Here is a 20,421-nt window from a genome sequence, read left to right on the forward strand (position 1 = left end):
TTCTAGATTGTTCACACACATTTTCTGAAAGCATGCCTCATATTCTCAGAACTCAAATCAACTCACAAATCAAAAAACACACACACACAATGGGCAAACCCCCTCAATTCTCCTGCAAAATGAAACTTTACATTCAAAACAATGTTATTTCTTCCCAAAATGGTATTTTGTTTTCAAATGACACACACAAACCATCATACAAAATAGACATTTATAAGAACCAGTTGAACACTGATGTGCTCAATGTAAAACACTATGATGAATGGAAAACACTTCTTCTCCATTCATCATAATGACTTAGGCCTTTTTTTTGTTGTTCAGTGTTACACTTACTACAGACAGTGCATACATAAGTGTGTTGTAAAATATTTGAGAATATTGTTTTACAGTTTTTCTCGATTGCTTAAACACTATAACCAGGCTTTTGAACTAAAATTTCAAAACCATAACACCATTTATCAAAAAGCACACCCATTTCACTAAACTATAAACACTATTCCCTGTTTTGACACATGAGTCAGATTTGTTGAACTGTCACTGCAAAATTCTACACACAAATCCCTTCATTTCTCATTGCTTAGACCATGTTGTCATTTAGAAAGCACTAGCATTCAAAATTGTCCACTCAAGTCAGCACAGCTTCAGCTCAGTTAGCACACAATTACCCAGGTGGAAACACTAAGAGTCAAAATTTAACACACATCAATCAGAACCTTCAATAGATATATAAAAGGGCCCAAATCAGTTTATTGCGTTTTGGAACAATGGATCCAGAAAGACATGAAGGAAGAGGGATAAGAATGAGGAGGAGGAAGGGCAAGGACAAGAAGACAAGCAGTCTCAGATGAAATTCAAGCCACTCTAGTTGCCCATGTGTTAGTCAATGGTATGACTATGAGGGAGGCTGGGCTACGAGTAAGGCCAAATTTGAGTCGCTTTACCGTCGCCTCGAGAACCTTCAGGGAGGTGTGGTGGCAAACAAAATTCTATCACTGAATAAGAGACAAACATTTCCAATAGTCTTTGATGAGGTTTATTTTCTTGCAAGACAAGGCCAGCAGTCGTACAGTCACACAGAGTGGCTGCAGAGTGTGACAGTGAAGGGAGGGCATCCTTCATCCTTTATAGTCTTGACTCCCAGAATGTTGTCTTTCTAGGCCAATGATGGTATTTCAACCATATGTGGAACATCCTTAGACGTATCCATCATATTGTATCCTTGAGTGGAGACCCTCCTGTCACGACCAACACTCTTTACCATTCCAATACAATTCGAATTCCATATTAGAATATGGTTTGTGTGTGCTCTTTTACTGTCATATGTTGGTCACACAAATCTTACTGTAAGTAAATATAAATAAAAAAAATTAGAGGAGAGAATAACAAAAAAGAGTAAAAAAAAAAAAGAGTAAAACAGGAAAAAAAAATATATTTTTGTGTGTGTGTGTTTTCTGTGTATGAATAAAAATGTGCCAATGTATCCACTGGTTGTGTCTTTTGTGTTCATCATGTGAAAAGGTTTGTGATTGGGGGAACCACAAGCAACATAACTTACCAGTTTTGGAAATGTTGTTTTGAATTTATTGCACCAGTGTCTTAGACTATGTTGTAGTGTGTGTGATTTTGAGGGCTTGTGTGTCCTGTCTGAGGGCAAAGTTTGGTTTTTCAGCAAGAGTGAATGGTTTTGAGTGTAGAGCTTCATTTTGACCTGAAAATAGGATGTTTGGGGAACTGGGTGAGACGTTATGGATTTGTGTTTATAGTTTTGAGAATACGAGGCATAGTTTCAAGAAATGTGTTTAAGCAATCGAGAAAAACTGTAATACTCAGAACACACAAATACACGGTAACAAATATATTTTATTTTTCCCACAAAAAACAATGTACACAGTGTACATCCCAACAAACACAAAGTTGTACATATAGTGGTCTACACACAAAACAACAGAATAATTGGCTGTATATAGTTACAGAAAAAAAAAAAAAAAAAAAAACAATGTTGGCATCCATTGCCCCATTGAAGAGCTCACCTGTTGCCCTTTTATGCTAAAGCTCTGATTGCTAATTGTAAAACTGTGTGACGGGTGTTTGCCCATGTGATGAGTCAGTGTGCATATTTGAATGGAAGTGTGTTCCTTGTGGAAACAAGAGATTTTCTGCATGAAAATTGTGCCAAAAGCAGAGAATTGTGTGTAGTGTTTTGAAAAAGGTGTGTTTTAGAACTGCAATTTGAGTGTAAAGCAGGAATTGTGCTTGTAGTTTAGCAGGATTGGTTCAGGGGGTTGGTGAATGAGTTACATGTTGTGGTCATTGTGTCTCAAGTACCAGTATTTGTGTGTAAACAATTGAGAAAAACTGTAAACTCATATTCTTCCTCCTCTAACTCTTATATTGTTTGTGTAGGAGCCATTTTTGTTTATTGTTTGCACAATATTTTATTTTGTTTGGCTATATTTATATTAGTATTTTGGACACTGGGTGACAGTGATTAGATGCACATGGTTGTATATAGGGGGCATAGGTGACAGGAAGTGGTAGCCACAGGTAGGGGGAGCGCACACAGTTCTCACCAGACCAAACACCACAGATTAGAGTCTACAGATCAGAATATACGCAAACAACTGGAAACAAGATAATAAATCAACCGGTATGTTCATCTGTTTGTACAATTTATTACAATAAACCACAAACCTCAACTGCAATAATCTCTGTGTGTCTGCGTAAAAACTTCACCCCTACCTGTGCATGATGGCAAAGAGTTAAAAAAGATAAGGATTGCCGAAACAGTTTGCATCCATTATTGCTATCAACATTCAGTGAAACATTTTGAGTCAATTTAGGCACTCTGAACTGTCTTGTATTTTGTACAGTTGGTTTCCTCTCATAATAAGAAATAAGTGTGAACAATTTTGAGTCATTGTGTAAAAGATGACAGTTGTGTTGTAGTTGTGTTTAACTTTAGCCTGTCTGTGTTTAGCATTTTGAAACATAAGTGTATCACAGTGAGAAATGTGTTTTAATGAGTGAGAACCCACATAGCAACATTGTGTCGGCCCAGATCCGGCCCACATCTGGCACACGTGGAAAGATGATCTGGCCCACATGCAGCGTGGATCTACGGCACTTGAGTGGCCCACTCCTGTTTGCCAGATCTGGGCCACAAGCAGGCCATAGCAATGCCACATCTCAGCCAAGAGCAAAGAAATAAACCACAACTGGACCTTATCTGAGCCACAAAACCTGTGTATATTAAATATGAAGTCATCTCAGCCTTAATAAGCCTGTTAACAAGCAGAATCACTGAAGGAAAGAAGAGAACAGAAAAAAGAGACGAGCAGAAACACAAGAACTACAACTGACTTCAGACACAGCCTCAGATGAAATCAGCTGAAGAGAAAAGACATTAAATCTGTGAAGATCTCAGCAGAGGAGGATTAAACAACTCCACAAACAGCATTACCAGCTTCACTTATTACTAACCAGACTGACTTTATTTCTGTCAGACGTCTACAGAAGTTTTTATTGAGAATTAACAGAGTTTAACTGTAATGTGTTTCATTTGAAGTCACCATAACAATGATGAGTGCTTCCATTAGTTGGGCTCTTAACTCTTCTTATATCTTTTGTCTTCTTTGGCCACTGTGACAGTGTGTTTGTCAAACACATTTGCAGCAGCAAAGAAAGCTAAAGTGAAATGAGATCAGGTGATGATGGTTACCTGTTGATGGTTTTATAATCATCATGAAATAACCTGTTTCACTGATGTCTTTGGAATCTAACAATTGTTTTGTTCCATTAATATATTCTCATCACAAACCCTGTGTTACTGCAGCGTGAGATTCAGCAATATTATAACAATCAGTTAGAAGATTTTAACAAACATGAGCACGAAAAATGAATCCATGGTGACACACAGAGATATGAGAAATCAGCACATGAATCTCAACAATGGTGACAATATATTTTAAATAAACAGAATAATTCAGAACATCACTGAAAAGCTACTAAATGTCACAACAAAAACAACAGCAAAAAAATAAAAGCAAATATTTAGAATCAAACAAAATTATAGGACAATTCAGCTGCATAATTTATTCATGTTGCAATGCATGCTGGGAGTTTTGTACTATGATGGTACCCAGCATGCATTGCAGCAAGGTACTTTAGATTGTCACCATTGTTGAGATTCATACGTTGATTATTGATGTCTGTGTTTGTCATCGAACAGTAATGTTTCATGCTCATGTTTGTTAAAGTCTGCTAACTGATTGTAATAATATTGCTGGACCTCACGCTGCAGATGTTACGTATGTATGTAGATGTATGTAATGTGAATATATTAGTTGAACAACATAATTTTTAGATTTCAAACACATCAGTGAAACAGGTTATTTCATGATGATTATAAAACCATCAACAGGTAACCATCATCACCTGATCTCATTTCACTTTAGCTTTCTTTGCTGCTGCAAATGTGTTTGACAAACACACTGTCACAGCGGCCAAAGAAGACAAAAGATATAATAAGAGTTAAGAGCCCAACTAATCGAAGCACTCATCACTGTTATGGTGACTTCAAATGAAACACATTAGAGTTAAACTCTGTTAATTCTCAATAAAAACTTCTGTAGACGTCTGCCAGAAATAAAGTCAGTCTGGTTAGTAATAAGTGAAGCTGGTAATGCTGTTTGTGGAGTTGTTTAATCCTCCTCTGCTGAGATCTTCACATATTTAATGTCTTCTTTTCTCTTCAGTTGATTTCCTCTAAAGCTGTGTCTGAAGTCAGTTGTAGTTCTTGTGTTTCTGCTCGTCTCTTTTTTCTGTTCTCTTCTTTCCTTCAGTGATTCTGCTTGTTAACAGGCTTATTAAGGCTGAGATGACTTCATATTTAATATACACAGATTTTGTGGCTCAGATAAGGTCCAGTTGTGGTTTATTTCTTTGCTCTTGGCTGAGATGTGGCATTGCTATGGCCTGCTTGTGGCCCAGATCTGGCAAACAGGAGTGGGCCACTCAAGTGCCGTAGATCCACGCTGCATGTGGGCCAGATCATCTTTCCATGTGTGCCAGATGTGGGCCGGATCTGGGCCGACACAATGTTGCTATGTGGGAATGTGTTTAGAGTTTTGCAAAAAGAGTGCATGAGATTTGCAAACAGTGTTTTTTAACGACCTGAACTTGTTTAATGTTTTACAGAAAGAGTTTTACAAATTGGTTTAGGATATTGAGAATTTGGTTCAGAGAAGTTTAGTGTTTTAGCAATTCAGACAAACTGTAATGTTTCATTAGCCTGGTAAGCCAGACGTACATCAAGATGTTTAGTCTGGCAACTCACCATAGACACGGTCAATCCGAGGGGCGGGATAAACGGCTGTCTTTCAAATTCCCTCTGCACACAATAGGACAGCGCTTCAACCAACCAGAGCGTTTTCCCAACAGCGGAGCTTAGTTGATAGATTCAACTTTTAAATCTGGCCGACAAAACTACGAACACATCTTCCTTTTTTTAAGAATGACTTAAGTGCCGTTCTTTGTTCTTTTCTCAAAGAAAAACTTAACTCCAAGTCCTCCAGAGTTGCGGCCAAAGCCGATTCGAAAGACCGTTGTTCTCCATCCGCAGCAGCCATTCTTTGTTTTCAAGTGGCAGGGAGCCGTCGCAACTCTGTCGTCATATGTTAAGCCCGCCCCCGCCTACTCTATACACGACGTGATTGGCCTGACCCAATTTAGGTTTTTGCAGCAAAAAGGTCTATTGAGAGTTGCTAGACCCACCCTGGCTGCAAAATAATTTTGCTGCCGCTAGGGTGCGTCTAGATTTCTAGGCTAATGTTTCATGAGTGTTAGAGAAGTTTGCAAACAAAATGAGTTATTTTGACCAGTGAGCTTCAGGTTTAGCCTGTGTGTAACTATTTCAGAAATGTGACATCAGAGCGGACAAATGTGTTTAAGCAATCGAGAAAAACTGGCTCACTAATAATACTGGCTTCAATAGAGTGAATCTCTGAGGGGAATTCTTAGAATTTGTTTTGTTGCTGCCTTGACATTACAGTTTTTCTCGATTGTTTACACACATTTTCTGGTACTTGAGACACAATGACCACAACATGTAACTCATTCACCACCCCGCTGAACCAATTCTGCTGAACTACAAGCACAATTCCTGCTTTACACTCAAAATGCAGTTCTAAAACACACTTTTTTCAAAACACTACACACAATTCTCTGCTTTTGGCACAATTTTCATGCAGAAAATCTCTTGTTTTCACAAGGAACACACTGCCATTCAAATATGCACACTGACTCTTCACATGGGCAAACACCCGTCACACAGTTTTACAATTAGCATTCAGAGCTTTAGCATAAAAGAGCAACAGGTGAGCTCTTCAATGGAGCAATGGATGCCAACATTGGATTTGTTTTTACTGTAACTGTATACAGTCAATTCTTCTGTTGTTTTGTTTGTAGACCACTGTATGTCCTACTTTGTGTTGGTTGGGATGTACACTGTGTACATTGTTTTTGTGGGAAAAATAAAATATATTGGTTACCGTGTATTTGTGTGTTCTGAGTATAAAAACAATATTCTCAGATATTTTACAACACACTTATGTATGTACTGTCTGTAGTAAGTGTAACACTGAACCAAAAAAAGGCCTAAATCATTATGATGAATGGAGAAGAAGTGTTTTCCATTCATCATAGTGTTTTACATTGAGCACATCAGTGTTCAACTGGTTCTTATAAATGTCTATTCATATGATGGTTTGTGTGTGTCATTTGAAAACAAAATACCATTTTGAGAAGAAATAACATTGTTTTGAATGTAAAGTTTCATTTTGCAGGAGAATTGAGGGGTTTTGCCCATTGTGTGTGTGTTTTTGGATTTGTGTGTAGAGTTCTGAGAATATGAGGCATGCTTTCAGAAAATGTGTGTAAACAATCGAGAAAAACTGTAATGATTATATTTCATTTCCATTTTTCCTGTGTTTTTATTTGGTTTTCTCAAAACATTTGATCTGGTAACCTTAAAATGCTTATTGCGCTAGCATCAAAATAAAGGTTTTATTCAAGTCACCCATTCCCTAGTCTCAGCCTCAGACGTCACGCCCACGGAACGTTGGCTGAACGTCTGATGCATATGGCACACTTTTCTGGAAACACTTCAGGAGTTTCGAAGTCGCGATCTGATTGGTTGAATAGGCTCTATGCACGTAACAGTTCTGGGTTCGCGTGTACTAGGCTATCAACTTCCTGTTCAACTTCCTGTTTATACACGGACAGATATGGCTCTCTTTTATAGTCGCTGTCTTCAGGATTTACCTCGTCTCACGGTAAATGACATAGACCGACTCGTAACAACATCATGTGCTGCTCCCAACAGCAAGCGGGAAAAGGGATTTAAAATGTATATCGGCAGCTATATCGACAACTATGAGGGTAAGTAGCTAACGTTATCATGCTAACAGTTATATTGTAATCAAGAAACTGATGTGACTGAACTTGTTAACGTTAGCTATTTTGTTTCACACTACTCTACTATATTAAAACAGACAAACTAGCACAGTGTAAGAACGTGTAATCCAGTTTCGAAATGTATGTTCATCTTTTTCCGTAACAGTGTCAATGAAAAACAAGGTGACAGGAGAGGTCAGCGTGAGGGCAGTCTGTCATAGATCCATGAGGAAAAATGAAAAGCCACACGAATTGAAAGTAGGGTGACTAGGGTCAATGTTAGGGTAATGGTTAGGCTGATAAGTTGCCCAGCTGATAAGTAACATTATCTAAATGTACATGGCTCAGTCTACTGTTTATGGATGTGAATGGGTAGGCCTATGTAGCTCTCATCTACAATACAACATAGGTAAAGTTGGTTTTATATTCACACAGTCGCATATTCGTGGACTTTCGCGTTCAATAACTCGTGAACTAAAAGTTGTTACTACACAAATAACACCTAACACATAGGCTAACTATACATATAACACCTGCAGACAACCGAAAGTGCAAAGCGAAAGTGCATAGAGCCTAATTTTCCTCAAAACGAGCTTTCCTTCGCAGTGGAAAAAATACATTGATCTCTATGCGCAGGCTGCTGAGAAGGGACCGTCTGCAAAGTGCAAACCCCGAAAAGTGTTACTACAAAATATTCAAAAACTTCACTGCACTGTTAGACCTTACTGGGTTTTTTTACAGTAAAATACTGGCAACACTGTTGCCAGTAAAATACTGTTAATTGTACAGTTCTTTACTGTAATCTAGTTTGTTTCTGTAAAAATGCACTAAAACTCAAGTTAACTAATTTCACTTGCAAAAACCGACTGCCTTAAATTGACCAACTGTCATTTAAATGTATTAACTAAAATTTATAATGCATTAATAATGTGAGCAAAGCATTACTGTGAACTTCTTTCATTTGAGACCACTAAAAAACTATTGTACATAAAAAGATTTCCACTGGATCAGCAACTACCCAGTCACCGCCTGTTAAATAAAGCAACATGCAGCATATCATCAATGTTTGTAGATCTTCTGCTGGACTGAAGCACAGGCTCTACTCTTCTGCACAACGGTGACCCAAAAAATAAATTTTACAGTAAACTACTGGCAACAGTGTTGCCAGTATAAACCTGTTTTATAACTTACAGTTTATTACTGTTAAAATACATTTTGTGGGTGTGTCTTTTTTATCTTACACAGTTAACCCTTTCAACCCCTCAGGGAAATCCACACTACGAGTAAAAAGTAACGATGCAGTGAGATAATTAAGGGAATATGTAAGTGATTGTAAGCAGAATCACTGAAGAAAAGAGAAACACAAGAACAGAAAATAGAGAAACACAATAACTACGACTGACTTCCAGCCATTACACATTATTACACTTATTATTAACCAGTATGACTTTATTTCTGTCATACAGAAGTTGTTATTGAGATGTTTAATTGAAAATGTTTGGTTTGAAGTTACCGTTATAGAGATCAGTGCTTGCTTTAGTTGGGATGCTGATGCTAAAACATTAGTTTTTCTTTTGCTGCTTGAGCTGTGTTTTTGCAAGTCACACTTCTGCACACACAGTTTATGAATGACTGCAGTTATAATGATTATGATGACAAAATCATCATATTGCCTGTTCATTCACTAAGGAATTCATTCTCACTTATTCAGAGTTTAATCCTCAAGTAAAGTGTTACATTACCACCACTGTGAAAACGCAGCAATAAGATACAATGACTCTTTTTTTTTTTTAACACATGATGCATAACCAGAGAAACAGAGCTACACTGTGTTTTAGAAACACCGAGATATCACAATTTAGCGCATGAATCTCAACAATGGTGGCAATATTTCTTTTTTATTATTATTATTATTCATGCAGCAGTGCATGCTGGGAGTTTTATATTATCCTGGAACCCAGCATGCATTGCGACATGAAACTTTTCACCATTGTTGAGATTCATGTGCTGATTGTTGATGTCTGTGTGGGTCTCAGTCAAGCAGGAGTAAAATAAAATTGAATGCACTATATGATTACAATATTCTTCAGAAGACCTGATTACAGAAATATTGATTTCATTTTGTAGATTCACAGATATATGCTAAATATGAGATAACTATAATTTCAGTGACTATATACAGGAAAAATCTGAAAATCAGGCATGTCCAGGATGATTGTGACATCATCACAAAAGAATAAAAACACCTGATCATCTTCCTCTTGACTCTTTCTTGCCATAACAAATGTGTTTTATTAACTCACTGTTACAGCAGTCAGAGAGAGATGAATGGTAAGAAGTCCAGGGACAAGAGACCAACTAAAGCAAATACTGATCTCCATCATGGTGACAACAAATTTTATTAATAACTAAATCTCTGTTAATTCTCAACAAGAACTTTTGTACATGTATGAAAGAAATAATCGTAAACTGGTTTGTAAACTGGTTTCACACTCAGTGTGGCTGGAAGTCAGTTGTAGTTTTTGTGTTTCTCTTTTTTCTGTTCTTGTTTCTCTGTCCTTCAGTGATTCTGCTTATCAGGTGTTCATCAGTTTCTCAATTCACTCACTTCTTTTCATTCAAGTGGACTATATTAGTGAACTAATGTAGGGAATAGTGAATGAGGGTATAGGGTGTGATTGGGAAAACAGCCTCTGAGTGTCGACTTTGAGCACTGTTAATTTACAGTATATTCCTGTAGGCTATTTTTATTTTCTACGGTATATTACTGTTTTAATGGAAAATGGTATTATATTGTCAGAATTTTACAGCAAGGGTTAACAGTGTGTAATTATCTGTATTGTTGCCAAATTCAGATCACACATGACACATCACTGCTGTCCTGCTGGTTATATAACAAGACTTTGTTTTGGATAAATGCAATACAATTGTATAATTGCATTACAATGTGTGATCTGAATTTGGCAACAATACAGATAATTACAGTGAAGTTTTTGAATATTTTTCATAATAACAAATCATAAAAATAATGCAAATTTTTTTTTTACCCAAAATAAGTGTTGTAGTATAATCATCAGGACAGTAGTGATGTGTGAACTGAATTTAGTGACACTATAGTGTGTGTTTTTGATTTACTGATTGGTCCCTTCGGATCCGTCTCTCAGCCGCCTGCGCATATAGAGATCAATGTATTTTGTACATTCGGAGGATCATTACAGGTAGGACCTTCAGTACCACATACATGGACAGCGCCATGTCACATAGTCAAGTTTTCCTAAAAAGTAAAAAATTGCCAAGCGGGGTAAACATTTTAAGCGCGAATGTGCGAATATAAAAACAACTTTACCAAGTCAATACAACCGTATGCTTTTGTTAGTTATATTTTTCTTGTTAACAGTTTATCTCTTAAGCGGTATTTCTCATCTAAGCTTCTATTTCTCCCTAGATGGTGTTAAAAGACTTGAAACCTGTCATTTTGGTGAGCACCCACTGCTCTTGTGTGGCGGGGTGTGCCTTATGCAACCATTTGGTTGCACTACTATATCAAACAGCACACTTTTCACAATTAGGCATCCCTGCTGTACCCCCAGTGCACAGTTGCACAGAAACTGAGCAGACCTGGCATAAGCCAAGGACCTTGGTAAGTCATCTGTCTGTCATGTGAATTGTACCATGTAACTATTGTGATGCCATGTCAAAATGTGTCATTGCTGTCAGGGTGTTAGGCCAGGTCCGGTGGGAGACATGGAGGTCCGCAAACCCCAAAATTCTACCTCTGTTTGTGTGAGGTGAGACTATATTACCTTTAGTTTAAGCTGTGTTGATGTGGTTAATATGTATGCAGTTAATATGCTGCAGTTTTTTTAGTTTTTTTTTTTTAACATCTTTTCACTTCAACATTTTCAGAAGTTCTCTCTACAAAGCACTGGATGGGGAAATGCCAGATCTTGCCACATTGAGAGTGGCAGAAGTATATAGGGACTTTCCCCCTTTGCTTGCACCTCTGGTGACCACCATGGGCATGTCAGCGGAAGTCCCATTAGTTCAGTCAGCTTTTGGGGCTGTCCAGGCCGGGAGTGTGCTGTCATTTCAGCAAAAACCACCAGAAATGCGGAAAATCATCAACATCCCAGATGCCCCTGCCCAACCTTCCCTTCCCATCCAAGGCTATAGGCTTGAGCCAACCACATGCGCCCATGTGTTATCAGAGGAGGGACATGTATATATAAAATCGCTACAGGTGTCATTCCACATGGCCCACAGGATTGAAGCTGCAACACGGGAGCAGAGCTCATGCCAGGAATGGCATCGACTGAGAAAGATGCGAGTTACATCTACACGCTTTCACGAGGCATGCCATGTTCGCTGTCATACATCAGCTGAAAATCTGGCACACAGAATTCTGAGGGGGACTGTCATGACGAAGGACATGAGGAGAGGAATCGATATGGAGCCAGTTGCCGTGACAGAGTACTGCAGTTTAAAAAATGTCAACTATTCACCCTGCGGGTTCATTATACACCCTGATGCTCCATGGCTGGGGTGCTCCCCCGATGGAGTCGTGTTTGATCCTTCTGAAAACCCACCATTCGGCCTGCTGGAAATTAAGTGCCCCAACATCAAGAGTTACGTTGACTGTCCCTACCTGAAAATGTCTGGTGGCTCTCTGCAGCTTAGGAGGCAGCACAAGTACTATTGGCAAGTACAAGGTCAGATCCTCCTAACAGGTTTGGAGTGGTGCGATTTCGTGGTATGTGCGCAGGAGGACATGCTTGTTGAACGCATACACAAAAATGTAGATGTAATGCGTACCATTAGAGACCGAGGAGATCTTTTTTTTTTTTACCACTACCTACTGAAGTGTCAAGTCATTTCAGATTTCGGATGTTGCTTCATTTAATGACTGTGTTAAGTGTGAGTGTGGCCACATACCACTGGTGGTCCATTCAATTACTCTGAAATTATTATACAGTATTATATTTATGGTATTCTATATTTATTGTATTATTCTTATTTAAATTATATTTACATATATACACTCATGTACATATATTTATACAATATAATACATATAACAATCTATATCTATTATATTACAATACACATGTATATATACATATCTTTATACAGCATTATATTTATTGTATTATTCATAGTTATTTGCACTAAACAATATTTACATACATACACTATATTTATACAATATATACACAATATAATATACCTATCTATTATATTACAGTATATATACATTATCTTTGTACAGCATTATATATATATATATATATATATATATATATACACACATTATCTTTGTACAGCATTATATATATATATATTATTATTTTTATACAATATATACCTATCTATTATATTACATTACACATGTATATACATATATCTCTCGATTCTTATGGTTATTTTTGTGTTCTGTATTATGAAATTATAATAAAATATGTATAAGGAAACACTGTCTTAGTTTTGTCTGTTGATCAGAGGTATGAATACAGAACAGTGTGAAATCCATAGTATTTACAAAAGTATATGTACAATATTTATACAAACTGAAGGATTAAGATTTAAGAATATGTTTTTAGATCTGCTGATCCTATTTCCCTACATAACATCACATAAAAAACTAAGGTGAACTAAACTGTATTGGGCATTCAAGGTGAACATGAGGGATGTGTGAATGTTTACCTAGTCTTGGTTCTCGTGACCATGTGTTGTTTATACAATTTGGGGGTACCATTATCTCAGTTGGGGGTAATTGCCTCTATTGTCTTTAGATGATTAGATTCAGTAGTCATCTCTAAGGCTGTGTGTAAGTTCAGCACCTTTAAGGACAGCCCACTGAATGGCCTATAAGATACCATGTAAAGCTCCCTCAGTCAGATCATGTTGGAAGTTTCTACAGCCGCATACAGTGGAGTTCTCAATAAAGAACAACTTCTGTTGAACGCGATCCCGACTGTCTCACTGGTCTCTGCTTCGAACAAAGAAAACTTTACAACAGATGGTGCCGTGACCCGGATAGAGTTCCAGCTTCTTCACCTGAATCCAGATTGAAACAGCAAGCTCAACAAAAGATCTGCTTTCCAGACTGCATCTTTTGGAATCCAGAGCGAAACCTCTAGCTTTACAAAGACTGCAAGACTGAATCTTTCCAGCTTCCTCCAGATTGAAAACTTCAAGCTCAAACAAAGATCTGCTTTCCAGACTGCATCTTTTGGAATGCAGAGCGAAACTTCCAGCTGAACAAAGATTTCCAGTCTGAATCTTCTTTTACAACCAAGGGTTGGTGAGTGCTACTCTATTCAAAAGAACCAATGCAGACCAGTACAAATGTTTTCCTCTGCGCCGTTCAGAGAAGAAGTTAACAAACAGCTGTAGAGTTTGGTTAACTAAAGATAAGCCTCTAAAAAGTTTTCTTTTAGAGATGAAATTGATCCTCTGTTGATGGCAGGGAAGATTAACAGTTACATGTTAATATTGTGTGTATGCTCTTGCTAGAGAAGACCTATCTGTAAGCTAGAGAATTAGCTTTAGAATTAGATTTAGCCTCATGTGCTAATAAGATTGTACCCTCTGTTTGCAAGACAGTAGAGAGAAGTTTTTTTTTTTAGTGTTTGTTTGTGGTAACAAAAATTCACAAAATGTTTAGGAAAAATACTAGACAGATTACACCTTTTTGGACAGATAGTGAATTCAAGTCTTTGTTATCAGGGCACATGGACTCAATCGTGACTGAGGAAGTCAGATTGAATTTAACAAAGAAATTTAGCATTGATCCAGGCAAAGTTTGGTCAATCGAAGATAGTAAAAAGGTACTAGGAGAAAGTATTCGCAAGAACAGTGTCAAAGGCATTATCTTCTGTCACAGAGAATTCGGTTTAACCCTAGCTACAGAACAGTCTAAGCGCAACTCCGAGCTAGAGAAACAGATCAAAGAGCTCCATGCTAGAATATCTTCGTTGACTAAGAAAGTAAACCGCAACAAAGATGCAGAAAAAACTGATGTGGAAGAAGTTAGTCAGCCTGATAACAATTATCCTGACTTAAAAGCTTTCGTTGAAACAAATGTAGCCATCCAATCAGTAACTGATCAGCCTGTAGATTCAGTGCAGGTTTGTGGGGCTAGGAGAAGATCTCAGGGAACTGAAAGTGTTACTCCGAACTCTTCTGTTGTCCAAATACAAACGGTTGCCAAAACATCTTTAGGTCCTAAGGATATAGATATACTCTCCCAGAGTTTACCCTCAGCACACACAAATTTTTCTGAATTTAGAAGAGCATTGTTCAGTAAAATGCATCTTTACGACATGTCGTTGCCGGAAGTCACACAGCTGATGTCACAAATTCTAACTGAATCTGAATTCAACAATTTTGAGTCTGCTTTTACTTCCGAACTGCAACATGTCAGTAAAGGCGATTTGAGAGAAGGTGTTTTGAAAATCCTAAAGAATATCTTAGGACCCAAAATCGATTGGTCGAGAGTTACTAGCTGTGTACAAGAGAAAGAAGAAACTGTGAGTGAATATACTGAGAGGTTCTGTAAGGTAGCGGTAACGTACAGTGGAATAGTGGATGATTCCGAAAGTGTGTTAGCTGACAAAGGAGCTCTAATCCGAATTTGGGCAGATGGTCTTGTAGCTGAGTACAGAACAGCCTTGCCATTCCTAGATATTACGTGGGCTAAAAGAACTCTCAGAAGTAACCTAGAAAGTTTGGCGATTTGGGAAAGAGATTCTGATGTCAAAGAGAGAGTAAGAATTGCAGCAGTTTCTGTTAAGGTCAACTCAGAGAAGCCAAAGAAACGCAAAAGTCCTAGAGAAGCCTGTTGTTCTTACTGTGGCAAGCACAGACATTTTGGAAAAGAATGTAGAAAAAACAAAAATAACTTAAGACAAGTTGACAATGTTATGCAGCTCTTACTACATTTGTTTGCTACTTTAAAGCAACCCCTCCCCTCGTCATTGGACTCGTGGCTAAGCTTTTTGAGGTGTTAACCATTTGGGCTGTGATTGCTTAATCTCCCCAGTAACTCACAACAAAGATGAAAGACTTAGTGACTGTCACAGCCTTTGTTTGGGGGACATTCAGAAAATTCACAGCCTTAAAATGTTACACTGCAGAACACTACAATCAGACCTCCATGCTCTGATGTCTATTAAGACTGATGTTTCACTGGAGAATGAAAATGTGCCGGTTTTCTCGCACACTGTGCGGTGTGTACACAACACAGGGACAGAATAGGACACGGTTCAGTGAGGGCCCTGGAAAGAACTGACGCAACAGGCGTCGGGGGCCAATCCAGGGTGAAGACAACCTCATAGGCCTTTCCCCATTTAGTCCATCCTTACCTCACTGGTCCATAGGTGTCAAATCAATTAAGAAATAGGGAAAGAATGAAACGACAACAGTAGACTCTGAAAACGATAGAACCATAGTGTTTAAACTGCTACAACCGTAGTGTTTTGAAGAAATACTGCTCTCTGTTTTTCTGTTTTCTGTCTTACAGTGTGCAGATAAAACTTTTTTTTTTTCCGAGATCCATATGCAACGACCGTCTCATCTGCGTATGAAGCCCCAACCTCAAGAAGACAACCAGACCCACTGCTGAATGAACTATCACAAGAGAAAATTAAAAATACACAACGCAGAGAATTCACAGACCCTAATCGCATGTTCGTTTCTGTGTCAACATGCAATTACAGAAAATCAACACAGAACATGTGCGACTTATGGAAGAATGAAGTCCATGCATGAATACTGCTGGTCTGCCGTTTCTTTGTTTTATTGTGTTACAGGTATGTGTGTATGCCATGATGTCTTCACAAGCTGTATCCTGGTATAAAACATCACCTCAGATTTCCATGAACAAGCCTCATGAGGGACGAGTCATCAGAGCGACTCTACGTGACAAATGGACTTTACAGGAAACAGACTTCACAGCTATTCAGGCGCCATGGACTTTCAAGACTTCCACTCTTATGCTACATGGTTTTCTGTGTAATCATGTAGTTTGTATGACATTTTACACCCTGCGTCGCAGGTGTCAACAGTTATGGTTTTGAGAAGAACTGTGACACTCATGTAAATCAAGGACACAACACAGAATAAGTTATGCGTGCCTGTAACTTTTTCAAGTTACAAGAATTAACTTTTAAGTGTTTAAATTTGTATTTTGTGAGAGTTATTTTAAGAACTCTCAAAGAGGGGACTGAAGGATTAAAATTTAAGAATATGTTTTTAGATCTGCTGATCCTATTTCCCTACATAACATCACATAAAAAACTAAGGTGAACTAAACTGTATTGGGCATTCAAGGTGAACATGAGGGATGTGTGAATGTTTACCTAGTCTTGGTTCTCGTGACCATGTGTTGTTTATACAATTTGGGGGTACCATTATCTCAGTTGGGGGTAATTGCCTCTATTGTCTTTAGATGATTAGATTCAGTAGTCATCTCTAAGGCTGTGTGTAAGTTCAGCACCTTTAAGGACAGCCCACTGAATGGCCTATAAGATACCATGTAAAGCTCCCTCAGTCAGATCATGTTGGAAGTTTCTACAGCCGCATACAGTGGAGTTCTCAATAAAGAACAACTTCTGTTGAACGCGATCCCGACTGTCTCACTGGTCTCTGCTTCGAACAAAGAAAACTTTACAACAAAACCTTAGCATATCACCAAGGATGAGAGTTTTTAGACTCAATGGCTCCATGCCTTGACAAGTGGTCCACATTGGTAGTTCACAAGCAAACATGCCACTGTGAACAGTTGGTTTATGCTACCAGAAATGGACAAGGGGATGACGGTGTCAAACAACTTATGCTCTTTAACACGACGGATAAGACGTTCAACATGTACCCTGAGCCTAGCCACAGACTGAGTGTGCGTCACTTCATCAGCTGACATTTGTTTTCCATTGGTCAGGAAAACAGGCCGGTGGATTTTACATGGCACTAGGCTATCAATTAAGAAGCCCTTATCCACCATGATGGCCATGTCAGGGGTAAGAAGGTTAATGATCCCTGACTGTTTGAACAGCTCCCGGTCACTAATAGACCCTGCATACAGTGCAGAAACAAATGTTATTGCACCATGAGGTGCCATTCCTACTAAAGCTTTGAAGGTGCAGTGAGACTTGTAATTTGAAAAGACCTCACTTTGTAGTAGCAAAGAGGAAGGTGTTTGGCAGCGGATCTCTGTACAATCCAGGATAACCTGTGTGTCTCGAAATTGATGGAATTCTTCTGGCAGATGGGCTCGTACTTTCTCTTTTGGCATCCAAATGCACACTGACCCCAGGACAAAGTACAGGAAGTTGGCCCAGGTTGTTACGATGCGGCTTACAGTGGTCTGATGTACTTGAAACCGATGACCAAGGTCCCTTTGCTTGAGGCCCAAAGCAAGATGCATCAAGAACAGGAAGAACTCATCTATTGCAGGAAGTGCCCGAGTGTTTCCAGGCTCCTTGAAGACTTTGGAATTGGTGACACGAATCATCCTGTGAGTTGCCGGTTCAATCAGTTCCCAGAAGGCCATCAGGTGGTTGTATGTTGCAAATCTGTCAAGAAAGAAGCGTGCATTGGTTCTCACATGGCATAAAATACTTATACATAGCTTTGTAGTAAGTTTAAAGTTTAGAAAATAGGAATGCTGAACTACAATCTTGCAATATTGAGTCATGACAATTATGGAATTTGGTATGTATGATTAAACTAACTCTGGTTGCTGTTTAGGGCTGTGAAACGATTAATCGCATCCAAAATAAATGTTTGTGTACACATAATATATGTGTGTGTACTGTGTATAATTATTTAGTATATATAAAAACACACACACGTATGTATATTTTTAAGAAAAATGTGTTATTTATATATAAAATATTTATATTTATATATAATTCAAATTATATATATATATATATATATATATATATATATATATATATATATATATATATATATACACACAGTATATTTAAGCAATTATTTCTTAAATATATACATGCATGTGTATGTACACACAAACTTTTTTTTTTTTGATGTGATTAATCACGATTAATCGTTTCATCAGCTGGTGTTCATACTTATAATTATGTTAGTCTACGTTGTTATTGTTATTATTTTGGTCAGTGTAGCCTACTTTTAGGCTGCCTAGGCTACGTGTAGCTAGCGTATATAACTCCAATCATATTTATCAGAAACGTGGACTAGTGTTTTCAGGACAGTGGCAACGCTATTACAAATGATTACCACAGGCAATATAATCTTACCTTGTATAAAAGCGTATGTCCTCATCGGACCCAGCAAATCTCCTGAGACCAAAGCGGTGTGTGATCTTTGTTTGCTCCAACTGCTTCCGTACATCTTCTATCTCCCTTTTTAACTCCTCGTTTTCATGTAGAACCATGTCCACAGCTGCAGCTTCGGGAACTGAACAATAATCATGTCCAGTCCTCTCCACATCAAAGTCCATATCTTCTTGGTCTACGTCCGAGTCAGGATCAGGGGTCAGCGGTCTCTCTCGACGTTCCCAAACACTCAACCTCGGCGGCTGCTCCTGACCGTTCCACTCAAACAGTGTAGGGAAAACACCTTTTTTCAGACGTTTCAGACGAGCCCCTTCCATAAAGTCATCATGTCTGAAATGAACGCTACACACCTTTGTGTTTTTGTTGACTTGGAAGTCATCTCTCCTGATCTGCGCGATCCACTTTTTTTTTAGATCCTCTTCCACTGGAAATGAATGGAAACTCACAGTCGAGTTGTATCTTGCCGACACAACGCACAACGGCACACAACAATGTTCCGATCTAGGTCGCATTAGCTTTTGGTATCGGAAAACCTTTTTCTCCATGGTGGTTAAGCTGCCAAAAACTATATATAAGAACAACCAGAAATGTTTGTCGCTGGTAAGTTTCGCGCAATACACATAAGGTTATCGCGCTAACCGTCAGATGTAAATAAACCGGAAACTGTTAGCCCAGTAGAGAGTGTAGTCGGAAACACGTCACAATCCCCGCTGCATAGAGCCAAAGCCCGTCTACGGAAAGCCTGTTCACTCCAACGCCCTATTAAGTCCTATTGGTTGTAGTTCCAATCAGAGTTCCACTGGGGGCGCTCGCCATGAGTGCAAAATGAATGGGAGTCAATGGGGCTAGACGGCTAAATTTGTCTCCCTCACCCGATTGCCGTTGAGAAATCTCAGATTTGATTGTAGGTTTTGCAAGTTCAACATGGGTTATAGATCGAAAGTTGAATGAACGAGTACTTATTTCTTTTCGATTTCTTACAGGTTGAGTTGTTGTTGCCCATAACACGCTAGCATTCTGCTAACGTCATTGACATTTTGAAAGACTTTTTAAAGCAAATAAGTGACTCTAAAAAATCTAACACCAAGCAATGTGTAATTTCTTTGCATCCCCTTTCGAAAACAACATTCAAATTACTAGACAAAAAATTATATCCTAAGAAAAGTGGATTTTGAGCGGTATAGCTCCATAGACCTCCATTCATTCTGCACTCGTCATGTGAGCGCCCTCATATGGAACAAGAGTGGAACTGCAACCGGAAGTTTATTGAGTGGCACTTCTCCCCTCATTAGACGTTCTCTGATAGAGCCTATTCTACAGGATGTCAGGGAGACGTGTATGTCACGTGCTTTAACGGTCCATCTGGAAACAAATCTCGTGACGCCAAAACCCCTCCTGGAAGAAGAAAGCCATTGTGTTTACAACTGTGACAATGAGCGCTTACCAGGCTCAACTAAACGCTGGATTTTCAAAAGTTTGTGAAGTTCGCGGCTCCATTGTTGCAGTAAACTTGCACAACGTTCTTGAATGAATAATTTATTAGATGCACGCCGGTCTGTTATTTTAGGGACATCGACATTATATTGTCACACCCCTAAACATGACGCGGAACAAAACGAACTGTGATTGGTTGCGTTACATGTCAGTC

General features: G+C 38.5%; 2 protein-coding genes across 2 annotated transcripts; one reads left to right on the top strand and one right to left on the bottom strand.

Moving 5' to 3' along the window:
• Positions 1–7,107: 7,107 nt before the first annotated feature.
• On the top strand, positions 7,108–12,689 carry LOC311077622 (uncharacterized protein). The gene is made up of 4 exons (XM_084106196.1): positions 7,108–7,437; positions 10,898–11,092; positions 11,170–11,240; positions 11,359–12,689. The coding sequence occupies exons 1-4, from the start codon at positions 7,432–7,434 to the stop codon at positions 12,350–12,352; spliced, it is 1,266 nt and encodes a 421-aa protein (XP_083962322.1). The 5' UTR covers positions 7,108–7,431; the 3' UTR covers positions 12,353–12,689.
• A 4,475-nt stretch (positions 12,690–17,164) lies between these two features.
• LOC311077922 (uncharacterized protein) lies at positions 17,165–19,367 on the bottom strand (the record flags this gene model as incomplete). Its single annotated transcript, XM_084106568.1, has 2 exons — positions 18,735–19,367; positions 17,165–18,023 (listed from the first exon to the last, which is right to left on the bottom strand). The coding sequence occupies exons 1-2, from the start codon at positions 19,316–19,318 to the stop codon at positions 17,165–17,167; spliced, it is 1,443 nt and encodes a 480-aa protein (XP_083962694.1). The 5' UTR covers positions 19,319–19,367.
• Between the last annotated feature and the right edge of the window lie 1,054 nt (positions 19,368–20,421).

The sequence above is a fragment of the Abramis brama genome, assembly GCF_963993115.1.
Source record: "Abramis brama genome assembly, chromosome: 2".
NCBI lineage: Eukaryota > Metazoa > Chordata > Actinopteri > Cypriniformes > Leuciscidae > Abramis > Abramis brama.

Bases quoted from the DNA above. Each gene is read 5' to 3' on its own strand.
- LOC311077622 (XM_084106196.1), top strand. The intron at 11,093-11,169 runs GTAAGTCATCTG...CATTGCTGTCAG, and splicing joins GGCATAAGCCAAGGACCTTG to GGTGTTAGGCCAGGTCCGGT. The intron at 11,241-11,358 runs GTGAGACTATAT...CAACATTTTCAG, and splicing joins TCTACCTCTGTTTGTGTGAG to AAGTTCTCTCTACAAAGCAC.